At 39.2% G+C, this 23,612-nt stretch overlaps 2 protein-coding genes and 1 long non-coding RNA gene across 4 annotated transcripts in view; 1 reads left to right on the forward strand and 2 right to left on the reverse strand.

Annotated features, from left to right (window-relative positions):
* Window positions 1–834: 834 nt before the first annotated feature.
* On the reverse strand, window positions 835–1,900 carry LOC136766598 (uncharacterized). Of its 2 annotated transcripts, none has more exons than XR_010821756.1 (2): window positions 1,761–1,900; window positions 835–1,560 (listed from the first exon to the last, which is right to left on the reverse strand). It is a non-coding gene; the product is annotated as an uncharacterized LOC136766598 (long non-coding RNA). The 2 variants fall into 2 exon arrangements; XR_010821757.1 differs by lacking the exon at window positions 1,761–1,900 and adding an exon at window positions 1,664–1,752.
* Window positions 1,483–20,462, forward strand: LOC136766597 (cilia- and flagella-associated protein 337-like). Its single transcript, XM_066720174.1, has 25 exons — window positions 1,483–1,584; window positions 2,243–2,331; window positions 4,480–4,572; window positions 4,884–4,929; window positions 5,040–5,086; window positions 5,231–5,348; window positions 5,713–5,782; window positions 5,988–6,228; window positions 6,644–6,749; window positions 7,082–7,233; window positions 8,988–9,090; window positions 9,751–9,857; window positions 10,101–10,180; window positions 10,689–10,746; window positions 10,980–11,025; window positions 11,609–11,668; window positions 12,112–12,274; window positions 13,000–13,092; window positions 13,942–14,000; window positions 15,690–15,831; window positions 16,493–16,532; window positions 17,451–17,539; window positions 18,709–18,884; window positions 19,140–19,222; window positions 19,446–20,462. Exons 1-25 carry the CDS (start codon window positions 1,483–1,485, stop codon window positions 19,606–19,608), a joined length of 2,526 nt encoding a protein of 841 aa, XP_066576271.1. The 3' UTR covers window positions 19,609–20,462.
* The window catches only part of hspa4l (heat shock protein 4 like), a 44,844-nt gene continuing 41,686 nt past the window's right edge, over window positions 20,455–23,612 (reverse strand). The window contains exon 19 of the mRNA XM_066720173.1: window positions 20,455–23,586. Coding sequence (XP_066576270.1) covers window positions 23,389–23,586 — 198 coding nt within the window. The 3' untranslated portion in view covers window positions 20,455–23,388. The remainder of the gene's footprint in view (window positions 23,587–23,612) is intronic.

Raw genomic sequence — 23,612 nt, forward strand, 5'->3', positions numbered from 1 at the left:
TACAATGCTGTTTAACACACAGATACAATTCCCTGTTCCCAGAGATATGATTGCAACAATACTGTTTTTTCCTCATTTATATGCGTAGGATAAATTGCTTTAAAGAAATCATCTTGATCGTTTGTATAGCATAACATACATTACAATTTAAAGACCTGAGTAGTATCGATGGTTGTTTATAAATCTGCATAACATTTTTACTTTAAAATAATTATTCTAAATAGTGTGACTTTGTAAAGCGCTTTGAGATGTTTCTCATAATTGAAAATGGGTCTATAAAATGCCTCTCAAAGTTTGAGCACTTAACTCTATTGCTATAAAGAGCTCTTTTTAAAGATGTGGTTTTTTTATTGCACACTTTGCTCAATATAATGGTCTCTGTCACAATTGCATACGGCGTGTGATTGATTGTGAAGCCCTGAGGACAGCCTGCTTGTTTGCATACTGAAAAAGTATATCGCCATAGTAACACTTCTCATTCATCGCTGAACGAGGTGGTTGAGTGGATGGCACGACTATTTAAATTGCAGGGAAAAAAGTTTACATTCATTTTAATATGTCAAATCCTCAAGACTTTGTTGTAAGTACAGGATCCTGCTTGCATTCACGTCTGAAGTGTCAGTTGATTAAAATGTACTGCTGTATGTATTTGTTTTTATTAAATGCAAAATGCTTGTTTTAGTTTCAAAGGAAAGCTTATTCTTCTGCTGTTGCTGCTGTGAGTCTGACGTGCCTTTTCCCATAACAAGCATAATTATGTATGCTAATCTGCTAATTTGTTCATTTTAGATTCTTGTGAACAGAATGTACTACAAATAATACCCAAGTCACATCCTTTAATTATTTTTATTAAATGTTCTGAGATGAGATGAGTTTGAAGGTTCTGCATTTGACTACAGCATTGACTTTACGTATAGCTTGAATAGCTTAATTATAATGAATATTTGTGTGAGCTTAGATCTGCCATGGCATCAGTCTGGTAAAATGTTTACTTTTGGTTACTTTAGTAAACAATATTATTTAATTGTGTTAAGCATTTCGTTTTATTTTAAAATATCCAGTATCTGGTACTGAATACATGAAGACAAGTATAATTTAGTAATAAAGAAGATAACCTTTTTTACCATTGTATTGGTATATCAGGTTACATGTTATATGAAAGTTAACATGTCTTTGTAATGCAGAGTATTTTAGCTGGAAAGTACATAAATAATATGCCAGAACAAAAACACACATAAAAGTTAATGATTTTGTTTGAAGATGCTGTAGACAATGTTAGTTCTACAGGACTGATCTGCTAGCGTTTCATCATTGATTGAGGAAAAGGCATTCTGATCCGATTTGTTGCTGTGGAGCCAACAGGGCGACCAAGGTGACTACAATGACAAAGGGGGCCCAAGCCCAGGCCCAGGTCCAGGCAGTGTGTCCTTCATCCTCCCGGCCCAGTTGTTAGAGCTCCCTCACCGAGAGGCTGTCCTCAGCATGGCCTCCACTCCGGACTGCGGCCTGCTTCTGGTGGGCCAGGACGGCCTGCTGTCCCTCTGGTCTTCAAAGCTCAAGCTAAAAAAAAACAAAGCCCTTCTTGTGAGTAAAGACAAAAGCCCAAAGACTATTCTAAAGTCAAAAGCTTAGTAAGGTCCCAATGATCTGTTAGTTCGCCTACCCCTTATGTAGTACACCCAAACAAACTCATAGTTTTAATAAAAGAGACTACGTTTCCAGGTCCTACTAAATTGTTTATGTAAAACTGTCTATAAAACCTGGCAAGATAGGCTGCTGCAAGAGCTGTGTTGTGTTGCTTGGTTCCTCTTGGTTCTTCTCTAATGTGGGCAATTAATGCTTTTGTACTGTATTCCCAAGCCTGTATGTCCAGTTTAGTGGCTAATCTCTGTTTCCATGAAGGCCAGTTGTAATAGTTAGAGTTGTATGTTACTCTAGTTCAGTGGTTTTCAAACTGGTCCTGGAGTACCCCCTGCCCTGCTGGTTTCTGTTCCAACCAAGATTTTAATTGCTTAATTGAATCCTTAATTGACCTAATAAAGCAATAGACCATTTGATTAAGTAATTAAGACCTAGGTTGGAACAAAACCAGTAGGGCAGAGGAGTACTCCAATACTGGTTTGAAAACCCCTGCTCTAGTTAAATCTAGATGATAAATCAAACACATATAACATTTTATGCTGATGAAGTAATAATATAGGCAGATAATATAATAATCTATATTTTTAATACTTATATACAGGAAGAAAACAAACAACCAGCCAGGACTCCCAAGTGGATAGCTGATACAACCTTAATGCCACAGTATAACAAGCTTGTTATTGGAACCTGGTGAGCTTTTTTCTACTCTAAAGCCTGTGGCGGATACATGTTTTTAAAGAGTAACACTGAGGACAATTGGACTCAGTCAATCATTGTGGGAAATGGAACACAGGGGTTGACATCTTTTGCAAAAGTATGACTCTGAATGCTTCAAGCAGTCACCCAGGCCACAGATAATTTAACTGTGAGAATATATTTTCTCAACACAAACTAAACTGAAATCTTTATCGATCTGAAGTCAGCAGCCTGCAATAACATGTTATGAAGTCTTTTTAAGGCACGCCTCGGAATATCTCCTGAATATAGTCTTAATTTTAAGGCAATAGACAATGTTTCTGGGTGCGTGTGCTTTATATTCAATGTAAATGGTGACGGATTGTTTGACGCAACTATCTGCTATGCAATAACAGTTTGGAAAATGATAAATGATGCTCTGAAAAAGAAGGTGACAAAGGCCATAATTAACTGTACCTTGCAGATTTACTTTTTTTTACACATCTTAATGTAATCTCAGAGCCATATGCTGTATCTCTAAGCTCCAGGTGGATGCTTTGTGGGATGCGCTGTGTTAATGATATGTCTGCAGTTATGATTTATTTTAAGAGACACATGGCACATTTTCTTCTAAACCCAATGCAACGCTACAGGCTGCTTAGTATCCGTTTGTACGCGGAGTCGTGATTGGGGACAGGTTGTGCTACATTTGTTAGGGGGAAACACAATGCCTGAGCCAGTCCTATGTACAAAAGAGTAATAACTAGTTTCAGATTTCTCATTTTCTAATGACGGCTGTCCCCACTGCAATCATAATACAGAGTAGTTTGTGGGCAATGTGGTCTAGACTAATCTGGGAGGGAAAAAATAAACGGATGGTTGCCTCAGTTGGGAAAATGATTGTGTTTTCAGACAAGAAACACACAGTTTCATTTTCTATTTAATAAGATTGCAATACAACTTTGTTTCAGCAGTTTCTATAATTACCTATTGACAGGAGCATACAGAAAGATTACTTTTCTATGAGCGTCAATTGTTTAATCTTGTAGCACGCTTTCTCCGAATGCCATGTTGCAACTTGAAATGTGAGAATTGTGTTTCTCTACTATATGTATTTTTGCATTTGCCCCACTGGGTTCTGATCTGAAACTCTTGGATTGAAAAGGATCTGAGTAGTGAAGTGCATTTGTTTAATCCAGAGAGAAAGAACTCTTATGTAACAGCATAAATGTCTTTGCTAATAGTGTAAATAATACTTGTTATGTTCAATAATGGTTGCCATGGCAGCTTGTTGAATGAACACCCTTTGTCAGGTTACCATTTTGAAATGGTATGTTTGCATCAGCAAGAGCTTTTGTTATAAAGGCATTCCAGCCTGGTTATCCTTGTGGAATAAAATGTTGATTAGCAACCACTGTCCTGAATTCAATTTCTGTTTCATAAAAATATTTTGTACCACTCTTGACATATTTGACATGTGCAACTAGCAATGTTTCTTAGAATTTTCCTGCAGCTGTATTTAATGTATTTTTCACAGTAGCTTTTCCAAACACTGATCATGTTTTTCTGTAATATACTGTGATTAGGCCTGTATCTGTTTTCAAGCTATGGAAAGGCTTAATAAAATGAAAAATAATATGTATGGCTGTATGTACATGCAGCTTACACAATTCCCAAGATAATTGTCTTTTAAGAATTACCTTGTGTCTTTCACCTATTTTGAATGTCATAAATTAAAGGGCCAGCCGTTTATAAATAATGAATTTTTATTAGAGCCCTTTAACATTACCTTCTTCTCCTCTGCTGTCTCTGAAACACAAAGTATGATTAATCTTCATGAGTGGGCTGTGAGCCAGATCTGCCTTTCTGAAAAGTCTGACTCTTAGTGCATAAATCACATTTTTTTATGATCTGAGATTGACATATTGAGCTTGGAAAGGTTTAGACTTTCAAGTCGATGTAACTGTGCAAAATGCCTATATAGCTTCCTCTGAATTTGTCTGTTTTGCCCTGTTGCCCTTTATTAGTGTGTCTCCTTCATTCTGGTCAATCAGGTGGTGAACTGGTGATACTGTGAAGTGGCTTCCTAAACAAGGCAGCCACTGTCTATGCATTACTGTATGTTTAATATCTTCCTTTCTTGTTTGGTGTTTTCTTATCTAGTGATCGAGAATTACGCCTCTATGAGCTCTCCAATTTTGAACCATACTTCCAGATCACGGGTCTTGAAAGTTTACCTCTTCAGCTGGAGTACAGGTAAGAATAGTCTGTATGTGATTCTGAACTCAGTAATGCCACAGGGGAATGCTGTATCTAATAATTCACTTTTTTGACTTATTTTCAATCAAACAATAACTGATACCTGAATATGGAGAACAATGGGATTGGTTCATTTGTCCTTTCAGAATCTATAAAAAATACATTTGGTGGCAAAAAATATGAGATTGTAAAAACAGAAATAAAACACTAATTCAGAATTATACCCATTAAAATTGCCAGTATAGACTTTCTTTATACATCTTTCATACTTGATATATGCACAATTACTAATTTATTTGTTAATCCAGTTACACAGGTGAAGATGAATGCATTTTGCTCTATGGTGATGATCAGGTAATTTGTTATATTTTCTACTTATGCATTGGAGAATTATCTGATGCCCTGTCTTCATAGAGTTTAAATATTCAATTAATCATTTACAAGTCCTTTTATTCTGTTTGTAGGGATGTGTCAATATTATTTTAATCTCAAATGTGGGAGAGACACTAAGGTATGTATAAACAACTCATTTTGTTCATTATACCATTTCAATTCCTTAGTACTGTAATTTATTTTTAATCCTTCCTTCATCCTTATAGAAGTGATGGCCTTATAGTCCTGCCATTTCTGATTACAGCTGTTAATTATTTCACAGAAACTGGTCAAAGTGTCCCCCAGTTGAGGGCATCCCGAGCAGTTACCTGGATAATATCTGTGACGGGCGTCAGGTCAGCTGTATTCGATGGAAGGTGCACAATGATTGGGTAACACAGGTAGAAATGTATTTATTAAAGTACCTTTTTCCCTTTTATTTAATCATTTCAAAGTTCCATGTTGAAATCGCACATCACCAGCTTTTTCTGTGAATTAATTGATCAGGCTCCCATTGAAAGCAAGAGGGAGTCAGTTGGGTTAACATTAGGAAACTTGTGTGGCTTGTAGATGTAGTCTTTTCTGCTATCTGGTAAGTATTGAAACATCACTGCCAGAAACACAGAAGAGCTCTCCTGTGGGGTATTTACAGCAGCCATGATTGTGATTAAAGTTACACTTTTAAGTTGGCCTCTGTCTTGTGGTTGTTGATACAAATATAAATGTGCACTTTAAGGCATAACGTTTTGTTTTATTTCTTTGCAGATTAAATATGTTCATTCCATTCAGTCAGTGATATCCAGTTCGAATGATGAACACGCAGCTTTAGTAATAGGTAAGGGAAGTTGACATTTAAAATATCAATTTTAGAGATGCAATGATTAACAGCTACAGTTGTGGTGTGCCTACTGTGATCAGTTTTACAAAGCAACACTGGTTCTGGGGATTATAGGGGTTTGGGAATATCAGGCCCTGTGTGTTGAATAGCGCTCTGTTGCCCCACTCAGGGGAGTTTTGTTAACCACTGGGGTGAATTCCAGGCAGTGTCAAGGGCTCCAAGACAGTGCTGCAACGGCTGAAGGATATGTCAGAGCGGGGCAGTGTGAGAAGCTCCCTCTGTGCTCAGGCTGCCTCCTCTCCGCCCCGTCGCCTCAGCTCAGATGAGTCTGTCTTCAGGGCCTACAAGGGAGTGAAAGCCTTCGATTTCTGTAAGCAGAGGAACCTGCTCGTCTCAGGGGGGCTGGACCGCACCATTCGCCTGTGGAACCCCTACATCCCAGGGTGAGCAGGAGCACTACGCCCACGTCACCTGCGTGGACATGGAGCTTGGTGACAATGATAGATGGATCATCTAAAAGAAAAATACTAGTCTTCCCATTAGTGCTGCTAGAATGATCACAGAAAGAGACAGACCACTGGTTCACTCCACATGTAGAGGGTTCTCTTATGCATCAGATTAATGTTTTTAAATCCAGTTGTATAGGTTGTGAAAATTAGATTTAATACAAATACACTCAGTTTATTTTTTCAGGATAGCTTCAAAAGCAACATTTTCTAGAGGCTTATAAATTAATCATTAAAGATTCAATGCTACAAAGTAAGCACAACATAATCACTTTTGAAAAATTTAAACTGGGGACATATGTGATGCTCATGAAATATGATCCAATACTAATTGAACACTGTTTTGCTGCAGATGGCCGACTGGTGTAATGCAGGGACACAATGCACCGATCAGTTTCCTGTACCTTTGCAGTGAAGAGAACAGGATCTACTCTGTGTCCACTGACAACAATGTTATGGTAGGAGTTTATTGAATGTACTTTTAGTAGAGTTGTTTTCCTGACACTTGCCTTACTGAAGTGTTTTGAAGTTGTGAAGTATTATTTTAATATTGGCCTTCCTTTGCTAGTTACAATCTATCATGCTTGCCTGACTTTTAGGCAGTGAGCCCCATATCCCATTACAGATATATAAAAAAACTAAAAACAATTACATTTCAGCCTTCCTTGCTTTCGGAGTAGCTTTTCTGTCTGACTGGAAAAGTCTAATGTAACATATTGTGTCAGTCCCATTGTCAATGCCATGTTGCTCCATGTCCCTCATAATGTCCTGAGGCATGTGTTCTTCTCAGGTGTGGAGTATGGAAGATCAGACCTGTTTAGCCAACATCATCTCCAGAGCCAGTCATATCAGAGGGGAGCTGGCTGCCTGCTGCTTCTCCCTCCAGCTGGGGGCGCTGTGCATTGCCACAGACAGCCTGGCTGTGCTGCAGCTCAGACACAGGTACACAGCTTATCACTGAATATAGGCCAATGGAAATATCTAATTCCTTGCTGCATGTAGGGCCTTTGTTATTGAAAAATCAAATAACCCTACTGAGACTATTCTAAAATAGTTTGTAGGTAAATGAAAGCTATTTTTATTTCAAAGTTTCTGATTGCACAACATTTTATGACAGGCCAAGCAATAATTTAAAGTCTTACACATGCAGAAGACTGATTATATAGAAAATAATTCCTATATCTAGATCTAGTTTTCTATGCAGGTTAATTTTCTTCACCCTTTACTGTAAATAGTTGTGAAAGGGTGGCAGTAGACTATCTTTCCATCTGTCTGTCTGTCTATCTATCTATGTATCAGTCATTTATGGGAATAGGTGCAGCCATTGTTGGACACTCTTTCCATAACATTTATATTAAGGGAGTGTTCAAATTTATATATATATATTAATGTGTTTTAATGTAATCTGTAATTTGTTTTAATTGTTTGTATATACATATTCTACCCAGTTACCATTATTTTATACTTCATTTTTCCTTCATTACAATAGTTCTGTTTTTGAGCTTGACCCATATTAGTGATTTCTCCCTTGTTACCACGGTGACCCATTTACTATTTGATTATTGTTTTAATTTAGATATTAAACATACTTTATCATAGCAGGTAAGGCAGAAAGTGTAGTACAATTAGTAAAGTAGTACAGGCAAAGTTCTGACTGGTAAGTGATAAATAGTTACAGCATTTCTTAGGACTGAGAATTTCACCCCTGTTTTTCTGATCTTTTGATGGCAGAGATAGTGAATATTCCATATTCCATATTTCCATTATTTGACTTTTTTATGTAATATCAACAAAATATAGTTAATGTAATGTCTCTTAATTGATCACCATGGTTTTTAAATACATTTAAAAAATCATTTAGGGAAACAAAAAGACTTTCACTATAATTACTCTAAATATAGTTGAGTAACAAACCGTGTTAATTAATTACTTTTTCGAATTATAAATACATGCTTACAAAACTTCCTATTTTATGTGATAGCTGTTTATCTTTAAAGCACACCAGGTATTTTTTACATCTCATAATAACAGCTGACCTGTATGGTACACATGCTATAAATAGTAGACTCAAAGTAACCCTGACTCTGCTCCTGATTATTCCGGGCAGACTTATTTTACAAGCTTGTTATCTGCAGTGTAGGAGGATTATCATGATTTATTGATGCTGATTTGTTCACTCTCTAAAATCAGTACCTTGTCTCTACTATTTATTCCCCTGTTGAAATAGCAGACTAGTATGGTATGTACAGTTATGTTTGCAGGTAATGGGAAAATGTAGCCAGTGGAGCAAATTATAACCTGATACACAAAATATCAATGAGGAGAAATCAGAAAAATGAAAATCAGCTGTACGATTTGTCAAAACCCATTGCATTACTCATGTTCTGAGAATGTTTTTATGAATGTCAATGACTGTTATTTGGTCGGCACTGGCTGACTGCACAGTTGGGCTTTTTTACCGTTTTTGTGTGGAACCCAGAGGGACTGTCGAAATGGGAGGGGGGTGTGTTTATCAGTCCTCTCACAGCAAGCTTGCTGAGGGGACTCCAATGCCTTCAGTGAGCCTGATGCCGTGAAAGAGACCCTGTATTTTCTGTATAATCAGTGCACACTCGTAGATAGTCAGCACACTCACACAGTTTGGGTAAATGCTCATAAAGGCTCCTGCCAATAGTTGTCTGTCTGTTTCCCTGCAGAGCAGCTGAGCACAGTCACTCCTCCAGCTCCCACCGCGAGGCAGTGCTGTGCTGTCGATACAACACACACCTCCAGCTATTTGTCAGCTGCTCCCAGGGTTCAGTAAGTATCAGCGATGAGCTTAATGTGCTTCACAAACCTAGAACATTATGCACTGGGAAAGAACATATGACGACTGTATCTGTCTGCTGTTGTTGGGCTGCTGTAGCCCCTTATTAAAGCAAGATTTGAACAGGTGGCATAAAAACTGCCATGCAGTGAACTGGCGCTGTGCTCTGCTTCCCTGGCATTGAATGTTGGCAATAATTATCAGGCAGCAGTTACACTTAATACTTATCCAAACAAGTGCACATTCAAACTGCCTGGGTTAGAATCTAAAGATGCTTATGTTATCATATAAAGGTAAACCTCAATGTGAGGAATCCAATCTCACATTGAATTGACTCATTTCTCACTCTTAAGTACATTGAAGTTATTATAGGACTACAGAGTGTTTAATTTATAATCCGCTCAGACAGTCACTCACCATCATGGGTTCTATAAGGCTTCCAATGTGTGTGTAGCAAAATGGAAACCAGTTAGGACGCATCATCGTGGTGTGCAACTTTGCACATTTGGCCTCAGCAAGAGCATGTTAAGGCTCCTTAGCTGTGGAATTGACAAGCACTTTCCAATCCATCTAGACCATCTTTTCTTTGGTTGTATCGAGCTCAACGGGGCCGTGTTGGCACTGTTCTTATTAATTTTCTTTTGTGTTTGCAGCTTGTGAGAATATGGGACTTGAACACAGGAGCTATGCTGTCACAGTTTCATTGTTCTCATGGAGGCGCTGACGTAACCTGCATGGCACTTGACAACAGCGGAAAGAGGTAGAGTTATAGAAAGTATAGAGTCAATCCAGGGGATAACTGTCGGAGAACGCTCTGATCTCGAGATGTGGAGCCATGGCCTTGGGGAATGGAAGGTTAAATGGATCAAGATCAACTCATGAATCCATTCAACAATAAATGAATGAAAAGTTTCTTGTTCCCAAGTAGTAGACCACAGGCCAGAGGTTGGTCAGTGTGGCAGTAGTGAACAGTTGTTGACCCTGTGACTGTACTGTGTCTCAGGATCATCACAGGGGGCAGAGACGGCTCACTCAAACAATGGGACTGCAGCAATGGGGACTGTGTGTCTGTCTTCAGGAGAGGTACCCATTTTGCAAACTCTATGAACAAATGATGAAATAAATTAAATTAATAAAAAGTTGAAGCTGAAAACTTGGGAACATTCAAAAATAGACTGGATAGGATCCTTGGATCACTTAGTTATTAATGGACACCAAACGAGCGCGATGGGTTGAATGGCCTCCTCTCGTTTGTAAACTTTCTTATGTTCTTATGTCCTAATATTTTGATGCACTCTTCAGTAAATTATATTTACTCACATGGAATAAAAGTGTATCCCATCTTGCTCGTACACAAGGATAGGCACATACACGGCTCATTACAGGCCTTTTACTGTGCAGGAAACCACTTCAGCTTCAAAGTCTAATAGCAATGTAATTACTAGTAGATTGTATCAAAGTATTGTAAAACAAAAGTAGAAAGCCTATTAAAGAATGAACAGACAGAGTTCAATCAGGGGAAGTGGAAAGTAAAGTGATGAAGGTTTTAAAAGCTTTTTCAATTGTGAGCTCAATCATTTGTATTTGCTAGGCTCAGATGTGGCTGATGAAGTGAACAGCTGCATGCAGGTTGATATTCACAACAAAAGGTGAGAAAAATAAGAAAAATGTAATCTTTTCTTAAAGTATAAAGGAATCTCTTTGAATTTGCACTGAAGTCTGTTTCTGGGAATGGGTCCGTTCTTTCTACAACACAATTCTGTCGGGGGGGTGTAGATTGCATTTTTTAACTATACATTACATTTGTAAGCTTAGTGGTTCAATGTATTATAATTTAATTCATATATATATATATATATATATATATTTTTTTTTTTTAAAGGTGTATAATATCTGTTGGCTGTGACAGATGGATTAGCATTTTTCCCGTAAGTATTTATTTTAAATACAAACAGCAGGTGGAAAAGATTTTGTTCCGGAGTTATTAGATAGTAAGATTAAAATCAAGATTAGAAGAACACATGTGTTTGTTATAATATTGTTTAGTGTTTTGTGTATATGTCTTAATTTAAACTATTTGTCTTCATTAAAAGATGTTGATGAAACTTAACCTAGGAACAAATATATTTTGGACAAGTGTCGTTTGATATGAAGTTCGGTCACATCAACATTATTACCTCTTTATATTTATCTTTACCACCTTTTATGTGCATGCACATCTAAGTTCTTCTCTATTCACTGATCAATAAACTTAAACTCTTCAATTAGAAAATGTCAGTCACTTTACTCAGTGTCATTCTTTACCCCTCCCATAAATCACGACCTGACTTTTTACTCAGTGCTACCTTTCATTTTAAAATTCAGCTGCAGTTGCTGATGTCTTAGCTTTTAAATTTGTCTTTAATCTGAGTGAGTCTGATTTTAGGCTTTTAACTAGACCGTGGTTGCAGTAGGTTGTGAGTTTGTTCAGTGGAGGGCAATGGATTGTGTTTTGCCGTCACTATTTTCCAGGATCTCCAGGATGGTGCCAATGGGGTTCAGAATCTGGGAAGACAGTGGCTTCATCAAGAGGCAAGTCGTTAAATCCAGCAATAAATAAAGCAATCTATAGATATTCAATTTAAGATAAATCACTGTGAATTGCATAATTTAATGTTATGTTTGTTTTCCTTGCAGGCTTAAAGAAAAACTAAACATTCATGTTGAAAAAATGAAAAGTGTTTATTTTGCATTACACAAACAAAGTAAATATTGGGTCTGGAATCTCATTTAGAATTCTGTGTTGGCACGCTTCTTATCTCCCTTGGCATCTCTCTAATAAAAACACATATGTTTTGTTCTCACATTAAAGAAAAATCAAATCCTTCCCCTTAAAAGATGAAGTTTCAGTAGGCAGATTATTAATGCAAGATGAGTGTTTCATATCCAATAGTGACGTCATATGATCACAGATGGGAGAGCTGTTGGAAAGTGATCGACGATTATATTAATGTCCCTCTTTTTACAATCCCCAGCCCTACCGCCACCAAGACGACATTGTGTCTGTTGACCTCTGGCCCCCCAATCTCCTGGCCACCTCCAGTTGTGGGGGGGAGGTGTTGGTGTGGAACTTGGTGTCAGGCCTTCTCTTCTGTCAGCTCAGCTCTCTGCACTGCTGTCCCCTGTCCCAGCCCCCAGGTACAAGCTAAGCCAAGGGCTTCTTCACTCCCCTGAGCAGCACAGTAATGCTGTAAGGCAGAGGTGCTGTGACACCAGAGTTTTTAATGAACCACTACACCTGACATATGAAAAAAAATAATCAAATGTTTAATTAAGAAAAAGGTTAAGGCGTCTGTTAACTGATGGAGAGCTCAGCTGGAACAAAAGAACACACTGGGTTTGCTGGGATTGGATCTATGCATCAGTGAAACACATCACAGTGGGTTGTAACGTGGAAATAATCATTCCTCTAGGTATGCACTCATGAAAGGAGTTCTGAGTGAGCATTACACCTCAGATCTCTGATCAAAAGGTTTACGTCTAGGCCCGAGAGCACCACTCATCTGCTAAGTAAGGATTCCATGCACACCAATGTGGTATTTCGAACAGAATATTGATTAGACTGAGTACGTGCAGTGGTTTCATTGAAGCTACTAATGCAGGGAAGGGACAGTACATATTTAATTGGCAATGTAAAGGACAAAGCATTTTGAGGCAGTGGCGTTAGTGCACAGACCTAATTAAGAGGTATCACAGTGACCAGAGATTCTGTCATTGCAGCAGGCAGCTACAGAGTAATTCTGGTGTGACTAAACTAGAACAACAGCATGGGCTCTGAGTGAGGCCACTGTTATTTTCATACTCTGGATTTATGTATATACTGTCCTTCTGACTGATCACTGTACTGTTTTGTTTACTCCTAGATGAGGATCTGAATGTTTGCAAGGTCCTCTTCATCCTTTCAAGGGCTTCCAATCACAAAACCGCAGCTACCTTAGTGGCCAGTGGACCTGGAGGTATACCTGCTGCTTCTGCTCCTGCTCTGCTGTTGCCAGTCTGTAGTCTTCAGCTCCAGCAGTGTCACTTCAGAAGCATTTCACAGATTACTAAACACTAAGTATTTCCTTTTACAAGTAAAATAAATGATGGGTGTATTGATTAGCACATCAATGATGCACTCTCTTTCCAGGGTACAGCATTCATTAGCAGTTGCTTATGGTATCTGTTTACTTCAAATTCTCCTGTTTGATCATAGTCAGAAGTTTCTTCCAGAAAACTAGGTCTGGTTGTTTTTTTTTTTCTTGGATATTGATGTCTTTATTTAGACAGGATATATCAATTTCTACAACTAACAGGAGGACTACTGTGCTTACAGCTCAAGGGCTAAGACCCAGTGAACTCTGGATCTGGACCTTCTCTGTGGTACACATTAACCCAGTTTTAATAGGAAGCATCTCTCAACTAATGTAGGCCGGAGACTTGTCTAAATTCTTTCTGATTTCCTTAGAGCAGGAGATATTTTTAAATGTGTTCCTGCTCCTGTCCTTATGTATCAGCTTAAGGCAGCCAAGGGTGCCCCACAGCCATACCAGTCTAGCACAGTGAAGCTCAGCCTCTTAGGATAGAGAATGGGGCAGCCATTCCAGACTAGCAATTTTCCTACAAGTGATCAGCCTGAAAGATAAGAGAGGGGAAGTTATTGTAGAGAGCAGCACTTCCTTCCATCCGAGTCCTGGTGTGGGTGTCACTGGGCAGCAGGGTGTTGGGAATCTGTGATCCAACTGATTTTTTAAGTATTTTTTAGAAATAAGAAACAAACAAATAAACAAGGGGGTTTGATAATTTTCTAATTTGTTTCCCTATAGGATGCATTCATTTTTGGAATATATTCGGTGGCGGGAAACTCTTTGGGAAATTCAGTGGCGTAAGTTTGATTTACTAGCTTTACATTCTTATACACACATATACATTATTTTTCAGAGTTTTGGAAACAAGATGATGTTTTGAGGACTTTATATCAGCCAAATATTGTTTGTAGCTCTTCACTCAGATCACTGCAATACTAATGTCTTTCCCTTCCTGAACAGATAGCTACTTCCTCTAAAGAAATACACTGTAGGCACTGACGAGAACATAGATTCGTACATGTGATGGCAGCAGAATGTGTTTTCCTTATACTAAGAAAGCCGAACAACTGGACAGGTTGTGCATGTTGCCTGATCAGTGAAGAGGTCAAACAATTCTGTCAGTTATGTGAACCTTTTTAATGATCATACTTTGCCATTGTTTTGGCCAAGGAGCAATTCTGTATCCCTGCACACAAGCTAATTTTTGCATTGCCAAAAGGCCCATCCTGCTTGACGATGTCTGTTGCACGCATACTGTCTCTCTGGAACTGTACTGGGAGCATGCATAGTGTAAGACAATGCAGCAAAACAATTGAACTATAACAAGCCTTTGTGCTCACCCCCAGTCCTCCTAAGCCTTATAATTGAACAGCCAGGTTTATATGGTGAGTCATTGTGCTTCTATAAAGGGCCAGTCCATGAACGGGGAGCATCAGATCAGTCTTATGTAGTTCTACTTTTACTGCTGGCTGTTAGTAGCCTTGGCACTAGACTGCTGAACTCAGTGTCAGGTTTATGACATATTGTGGGTCAACGTTTACATTAACGTGACATAAATACTTCAGTTAAACGGGGTTTGTAAGTTGTTGTGATAATTTATAGCTTTCCATACCCAGTCTTTTCACTGTTTATAGTACTCTCCCCCCTTCTTAAACACTTGTTATATTTACCATTTGTAAAGAATACTTACTCCTAGTAATGCCTAGTAGTTTTGCTTTGCACTTGCATGTGAAGCATTTGAGATGCTCTTGTAGACATAGTCGCTGTGTAACAACAGTTTGACTTGATTTGATTTTGAGCCAAGAACCTCATCAAGCCATTCAGCTAAAGTTCGCAGGGATCCGCAGACCGAAGACACCTCTCTGCTCTACAGGCCTGTTTCCTCACTCAGCCGCTGTGTCGCCATGAGGGGGTGGGGACTGAGCCCTGGTGGATCCTTGGCCTCCAGAGTGTTGGTGCTGGGACTGTTCAGAGTCTCAGTCTCCCCGTGAGAGAGAGAGGGAAACAGAGGCAGAGAGAGAGACAGAGAGTCATAGAAATACAGCAGCATAGCACATTGGCAACTACAGCTTCCCCCTGTGGAGCTGAGATAAAAATCTGTCACGTCTCTCCAGGGGGCAAGGCTGTGCTGAGCCGTGCTGCCTTTGTAGGTTAATTTAAAATATATTTATCCAGATCCTCCCAGTGTGATGAAGACTTTGATTTGGAGTAGGGCATTAGTGATGGCACAGTTCATATTCCACCCCCAGCGATTAAGTTTGATCAAAGAAACTGAAAGAACTACAGGAGGAAACCAAAGTAAGGGCACTCTGACACTGGCACAGTACTCTGCTTCCCTTGTTCTTTTCTCATTTATCACTTTTGTGTCACTTTTATTGTCAGTCTGATTCATTATAGGGCTTGGCATTGACTCTTGTCTTGGATTATTTTATGAGAAAATCTGGTAAATTAGGGAAAATAATTTAGTATGTGTGTTTTGTTTTTAGTTTCCTCAGAAAGTCCCAGTGGTAGACCTGGCTCTCGGGGAGGGGGGGTCCTGGCTATTGTCTGCTGATCATTTGGGCTGGCTTCACATCTGGGACATCGCAGACTTCGCCCAGCATGGCCCTGAGACTAGCACACCCCCATGTAAGACTGCCAGCATGGCCTACTGATTAAAACTAACTGCAGCCTCTTACTGTACAGACATTGAACAAGTTAAACAGGCACATTCAACAAGAATTGCACACCTATGTTTATAAAGGAACCAAACAAGTTTTATTGTAATGAGTTCTCATTACCCAGTCTGAGCAGTGCACTTCTCTTGTAGAAAAATGTTTGTAGGGAGTGTTCAATGCTAGCTTGTGATTATTTTTAATAATTCAGTTTTCTGGTTGTTGTTAATTTATTAATAATTATTTCAGAATTGTTTTAATTGAAAGAGAACGTAGGCATCTTCATAGATGTTATATTAATTAAATGACAACATCATCAATACATTTTGTTTGTTGCTGCTCTGGGAAGACATTGGCTGTAGTGCATTGAAAGGAATAGGGAATTTCACACACCCAATCTGTCCTCTATAGGGCTCTCCTCTCTATATTCTATTTGACCCTGTTCTTCTAAATGCATTGAGTTTAGCCCTTGGATTAGAGAAGTGAATAAGAATAATTAGGCTGTTCATTGACTGTCAGCAATTGGGCAGCAGGTGTTTCCCCAGTGTAATCCACTATGGTAAAAACAGAACTTTAAATCTCCACCTGTATCTCAACATTACTTTCAGTCACTACTTCACTTTTTCCCCCCACAGTGTTGTACAAATGGAGGGCACATTCCCACAGCATTACCAGGTAATATTTTTATTTTTATTTTGAATGATATATTCATAGAAAATAGAAAATGAACACTAAAACTTATAAAATATGTACAAATGAGGCACCCCTTGTTGCAATATGGTGTGTTTTTCATGGCCAGAGCACACGTGTAAAATCAATGAAAAAAGGGAGGAACAGACTCTCATCTGTTTCTCACAATGGAATTCATCACCATAAGTGCTGCCCTGCTTCCCCCGACGATGTCATCTGAGCAGGATGTCGAACGCAGTCACTGTGCAGTGTTGACACTGAGGAGCAGAGTCAGCAGTCCTGTCCTCATTTCTTTCTGCAGCTTTTGTCTAGAAAAATCTTACCTATACTCAAGAAACTGCAGCCACCTCAGAAAAAGTGGTGCTTCCATTCATAAGCATAAGGACACAGATGCTGTATCAGCACTTGTACCTATTGATTCACGTATAGCTCCGATGTGGGTCTCTGCTGCCGAGCAGACTTAGATCAGAACTTTTAACAAAAACATCAAAGAATCCTATGATTTGTGAAAAAACTCCTCTTTGTGTCCTACTTGAATTGTCTGATTGATATCCCTTCTCCCATATTAAATAATGTAATTATGAGCTGTCTAAGAAAGCCACATGGAGTGTTTAGTCTCAGTTTTCAATGCTCCCAGTGGCTCCTCTGCGGCCAGTCTACATTGAAGGCATAACATCTTGGATGTTAGAAGCAGGGAGACACTGGGGCCTGGTCTAGACTTTAATTTACACAGCCAATAGTTGCAGAGTGCACAAGGACTTACTTTGGATTCCCAAAACTGAAAAATGTCTTCTTCTGATGTTTGGAATTTCAGCCTTTGGATTATATATTTCCCCGATACCCCGCAGATGTGGTACTCCTTTCTCACCTTCTTCTGAAACCTCCTCTGCTTTGTCTGGCCAGTGTAGAGTATGTGCCCAAGCTGCAGCTGACTGCCACCTCCGCCAGCGACTGCCTGATTCGACTGTGGAGCTGCCAGGGGGAGCTGATAGGTACCGTGTGCCTTCAATCATGCGCTCTACTGAAATACCATGTTTTCACAGCAGACAGGTTGACATTTATTTCATTTGACCTGGACATTTCAAGTGAAAGTAATGTCCTTTACAAATAGGTCAGCAGGATGAGGTTACAGACCTTGGAGCATCAGGCATTAAACACATTACCGTTTTGTCTTATTCTAGTTTTGTGATGATGACTGATCAGGTTTAATCCATTAGGCCGGTGGTGACTAAACCATCAGACCAACAGCAGTACCAGCCTACAGCTAAAAAGAAATGTCAGGACTTTGACAACACTGCAGTGCTGTTTCACGGTTGACTGAACAGCAGTAAAGCTGTAAGAGGTGACACTGCAGTCTGGTGTGAAGGAGCCTGATTGCAGAGTTCAGCACCATGGACAGCTCTATGCAGAAAGAAATGCTGACTTTTCTTGTGTGTGCCAAAAATACACACAAATTAATTGTAATATTATTATTTAATGATATATATTGACTATTTCAGTTCTTTAGTTTATTCAGTAAAAAGTTGTACAGAACAAAGTAGCATGTGATCTTGCAGCTCTAGTTTCTTAGCAGATACTGAATGATCTAGTCTCATTGTCTAGCAAGAAGACAGACTCTAAAGGTAGTTATTGTTACAGACCGGCAGAGGACCAATCACAGTCCAAACCCTGACCCCCTTGGCCCTGTGGACAGGAAGTGTTCTAATTTCCAGTGTTTTCCTGCTTCTTATCCATCTCTTGTGTGACCTGCTTGTCACCTCCCACATTTCCTGTGTCTATGCGAATCCATTTTACAGAGGAAATGGATTATGAATATTTTAGTGGTTAAGGAAGATTTCTGAGATGCTTTGGACCTGGGGGAAGTAACTCATTTGATATAAAAGTTTCCCATATGAAAGACTTAAAAGCAGGCAATTATTACAAAAAAAATCGAATGACTTAACCTCTCCAAATCAGTAAATACAGGAATTGGAAACAAGATGTTTGGAAATAACTCCTTTCAGATGTGCTCATATTTGAGAGGGGGATTTAAAGGTCCATTTGTCTCTTCATCTCCTTATCTTTAGTCTTACTAAGGTTTCCTGGCTGTTTTATTGTCCTCATTCAATGTGAGAATCATACAGTACCGTGTCCCTGCCCCTCCCTGCTGACCGGGCTGCAGGTACCTTTGGCCAGAAGGAACGCTGGCATGTGAAGGACAAGGAGACCTGGAGTGCGGAGCTGCCTGAGGATCTAAGGAGCCACACTGAGGGGCCCGTACATCAGGGGCCACCTGGCAGCACAGAAAGGCCAGAGAGTAGGGGACTCCAGACAGACTCAGCAGGCTCTCACACACAGGTATTGCACTGGGGCTGAACATTCACACTACCTGCTTGGGCACTAACAGCATGAGAGTCTAATGATCTATGACTAATCTAGACTACAGCGTATAAATCAGTTTGATAAATAGTGAATGAGAATTTTAAATGCAAGAATAACAATCTAAATCATTTTAAGTGAATTAATTCCCAAACTGAATAGTCTGTTGCCTAATATATGGCTTATTCTAATAGTGTAGCAAACTGTCTTACTGAGGTTTTCTGTGCTGTCCAGCTGACTGTGTGCCAGGGAGCCGTCCCCCCCACAGGAGACCGGGACATAGAGGAGGAGCTGCGGCAGCCTCCCTACACACGGCGGTACACTCACTCTGCATCACATTGTCTTGGGTGAAAGTGAATATATTTTCATATCAGTCAAAGTGTATCTGGTTGTGTGTGTGTGTGCCACTTTTGAAGCTTTGAATTCTACTTATCTTAGAAAGTACAAGAATTAAAAAAAAATGAGTCAAATTTTGCACTGATACTCATGTGCTACTGAGCAGCCCCCGCCCCCGCCGTGATGTCTGCCCCTGTGTTGCAGAGCCCGCCGGGATCACCTGACCCACATGAGCATCCCACAGGTGTCGGGGAGGCTGATGACCTACCACACGTTGCAGTGTCACGAGCTAGACGACGTCTGCAGGGACATCCGCAAGCCAGACCCTGCGGCAGAGCTTCACGACCCGTACGATTTCTCTTTCTGAAACGTCCCGCTGTGCGAGAGCCCCGCGTCTGTGTGCTGCTGCAGGGGATCAGTGGGCGAGAATGACAGGGCTCCATCCTTACTTATTATGCTTCAAATGACAGGAATAATGGAGAGGAGTAATTGTGGATATTCAGCATTATTACCCCATTCCTGATGTTTGTTAGATGAAATTGAAGCGCTCACCATGTCCCTACCACCTACAGTCCCAAAAGATTTGAATTAAGGCTCGGCTCATTTCTTCTGAATGACTACCTGTGGTCGTTTCAGGAATTGGAGAGCCGAAGAAAAGCACATGCTGTGAAGTCTCCTGGTTTGTTACGTCACAGAACGCCAAGATATGTTGTTTATGGAGCTCCACTTTGAGATTATCCACCCGGTCTGCAGCCTGTGTACAGCTACCAGGTTTACACCTTTAGTACCAATCTACTGTGGTTACATTATTCTAGGTTGTAAATGTGCATTCATGTGCATCAATAGGGAGCAGTCAAATGAGAGACTAGAAATGCCACCCAGATGCCATGCGTCTCACAAATACATGAAGGGTACACAAAGACTCTTTCTGGATTCATAGCTGCTATTTTGTTAAGCTATACAGGATAAATCTATTTAGTTAAGGAGAAATGTACTTGGGAGTAGATTCTTATGGAAATGTTCTAAGATTAGCCAGTAATAATGATGTGGTTAAATTCCTGAAAATAGTTATTTGTATTATGCTGTTTTTCAATCAGTCTAAATATTTCCTTGTGTAGCTGTACTGATATTTATTTAAGTATGGTTCTGCGATTGGTGAGTGAAAATGAATACGTTTGTCTACGACACTATGCACAGAGACTCACTTGTGACACTTGGTGTTTGCGGGAGTTTATTTCATATTGCTGTATTCACAGTACACCAGTATTCCTCAGCCGACCGTATCATGATTTGCTCCATCACCAACCAGTCAAAAAATAAAGTGTGTGTATGTATAAGGTGAAAGAAAAAGTAACACTTTTATTATTAGTAGTATGGTTATTGTTTTTACATATTTAATACCACTTTGGTACGAAATTGTCACAGCTGCAATGGAAAATACTGGATGTCATTGGTGGTGGGTTTTTTGAGCAGAAAAGACAGAAGCTGCGTTATAGAGACGTCAGACGACTGCAACTCTGCGTCAGTACAGCGTGTCTAATTTAGGGCATCCAATAACTCGCTCACTCAGGAGGGGGAAGGGGGTCACTTGATAATGTGATAAGACTTGAGAATATTTAAGGAAAATACATCGAACAGAATAAAAGTCCCATCTTCTACACCTTACCATTCTTTATGGAATGTGTTCATGAAGCCGAAATTCTCGAGTGCCGGTGAAATTGTGCTTCTGGACAGCCAGGTTATTTTAAGGGATCAATCAGGAGAAGGGGGATTTTAGGTTAATGGAAACCCTCTTTTAAATGTTTAATAAAAAAATCTTTACAACTGATGCTTCCAGCAAGATTGTATTACTCAGAATTAAGTCTCTTTCATACAAACGATAAAGGCATTGTCAAACCTTACAGATTATTTATATATATATATATATATATATATATATATATATATAAATAATTGTAATCACAAATACTTGGCCTATAGATGTTCCACTAACATATCTGAAAAGTAAATTACAAAAACAAAAACAAAACATACAAGGTATCCCTCAAATCTAGACAACTGCCTCTTGCTCTGTATTTGCGGTGTATTGATAGTAGCTATATATATATTTATATATATATATATATATATATATATATATATATATATATATATATATATATATATATATATATATATATATATATACACATATACACACACACACACACACACATATACTTTTACACTGTCTCACAATAAATTAAACCAATCAAACAAAACTCATTACCAGCTTTGACTGAAAACAGCTGACAGTGTTACAAACACAAACACTAACAGAGGGTTCACAGAATAATAGCAGGACACTTTGTAAGTACATTGGTTCTTTGCACAGAACAGTATTGACAACACTCATTCCTCACTTCACAAATACAATCAGTGCATAATGTATACCTGCCCTGCAAGACGCTGAATTAAGGGTGTGCCAATCCCAAACACACAAACTGACTGCCTTATTGGGCAGGAGTAACCAGTAAGCTTTGTCAGGTCCCATGCTCACGTTCAATTGCAAGCAACATGCAGCCCTGAAGCTGGTGCCAGTCTTCAATTCCCCACCTGCTTCTATGTGCTCGTGTGTTCACCAGTCTAAACCATCACTCTCACTCTTCTGCATTTTCAGTACAGGCTCAGCAATGTACTGACAAAGATTATATACTCAATAAAACTAAAGACAAACGAGCAAAACCTTGACTGTCACTGAGTTTGCAGCAAGAGCTCAAATGGGATTAGTTTGGGTTGTTTTGAACATACAGTGTTAACGCATCTCATACGATACTCCAGCAAGTTGTTACATATATAGCAGAAGTGCAAAGTAGTCCAATAGACTTTTGATTAAAGCCAAACTGGCGATGACAAAGTTGCGGTCTTTCCCATTTGTTCTGAATGGGACAATGGAAGGCAAGAAAGCTTCTGCATTTTCTTTGATTTGCATATTCTGGGAGCAGCTAAAATGGACTATTAAACTATAATTTCACGACAGAGACTGAGTGTGCTCCTCTAAGGTGTTTTTGATTATCCTCAGCAGTGACACAGCACTAATTATTTTACAAATTATAATCTAAAGGCAAACAGAATGAAAACAGGCCTATAAAGGATTGATCTGCTGGATGTCTTCCATGGTACACCTATTTGTTCCACTACTCTTCTAACTGATCAGTCTGTCATATTATACCTTTGCACAATTATATATATATATATATTTTAAGAATGAGAATGTTACACAAGGAAAGTAAATCTATTGGTTCTGATTCACTTCCTATGCAATGTTTTAACTGCAGATTAACTTTATATAGTTCACTATAATGTTTTGGTCTGAATGAACATATGTACCACAATCTTATGAGACAAGATCTTCTGTCATCCAAACTCATTATTTGTTTTTTCAAGCTTTCCCATAATAACTGCAGTAATATGCATCTACTTTTTATTTTTTTATTCTTTAAATATATAATTAACTGGCTAATTCAAATTACTAAAAGAATATTTACACATTCTAAACAGCAGACATGTTCCAAATCAAATATATTTAAAATATATAATGATATACCACCAGCAGTTTATCTGCAATACACGTTTACTTCTGAATCTTAAGGAAATCCAATGCCTTTGCCTTTTCATAAACTCGAGCAGCTGGTTTCACAGACCATGATTAGCACGAAGTTCACACTATCCTCTCCAACATAACATTGGTTTGTCCAATGCTAGTGCTAATCCAAGGCTGAAAAAACAGTCATGAAAGCATAACTGTATGTTTTGCATTAACAAACACATTTTGGAATAAAGTAGAAGGTTGTTAGCGGCATCCATAGCCCAATCCAGTATCGGCTAACAGCCACAGACATGAGTATCGATGCTAAAGTGTGTGGCCCTAATTCATAACCCAGGTTTGACCAGATTCCACATCTCCTTAAAGCACACTTGACTGCAATAATGTATCCAAAAAAAAAAAAAAAAAAAATCATAATAAAGGTGTCAGAACCTAATACACAAGACAACTGATAAAATACAGAACATGGAAAACAACCCAATATGTCTTGTAAACCAGTTCTAAAACTGACTTGAAACCTAGGGTGACGATGGAATATCCTGAGGAGATGGTGGAGGGGCTTCAGTCCACGTCCATCTCCCCTGTGGGCGGCTTCGTCTGCTGGCCGTGGTCTCCCTTGGCCTCGGCCTTGCCCTCCGACCCACCCTGTCCATTCACGGGGCCGTTATGGGCCCCGTTGGTCTTGTCCTTTTCGTCCACTGGGAGCTCCACTTTAGGCTTTGGCTTGTTGATGACAGCACAGCATATGTCATCAAATTCCTAAAAAGGGGGTGGAAAAGGAATTC

This window comes from Amia ocellicauda, chromosome 13 (genome assembly GCF_036373705.1).
Source record: "Amia ocellicauda isolate fAmiCal2 chromosome 13, fAmiCal2.hap1, whole genome shotgun sequence".
NCBI classification, from domain to species: Eukaryota; Metazoa; Chordata; class Actinopteri; order Amiiformes; family Amiidae; genus Amia; species Amia ocellicauda.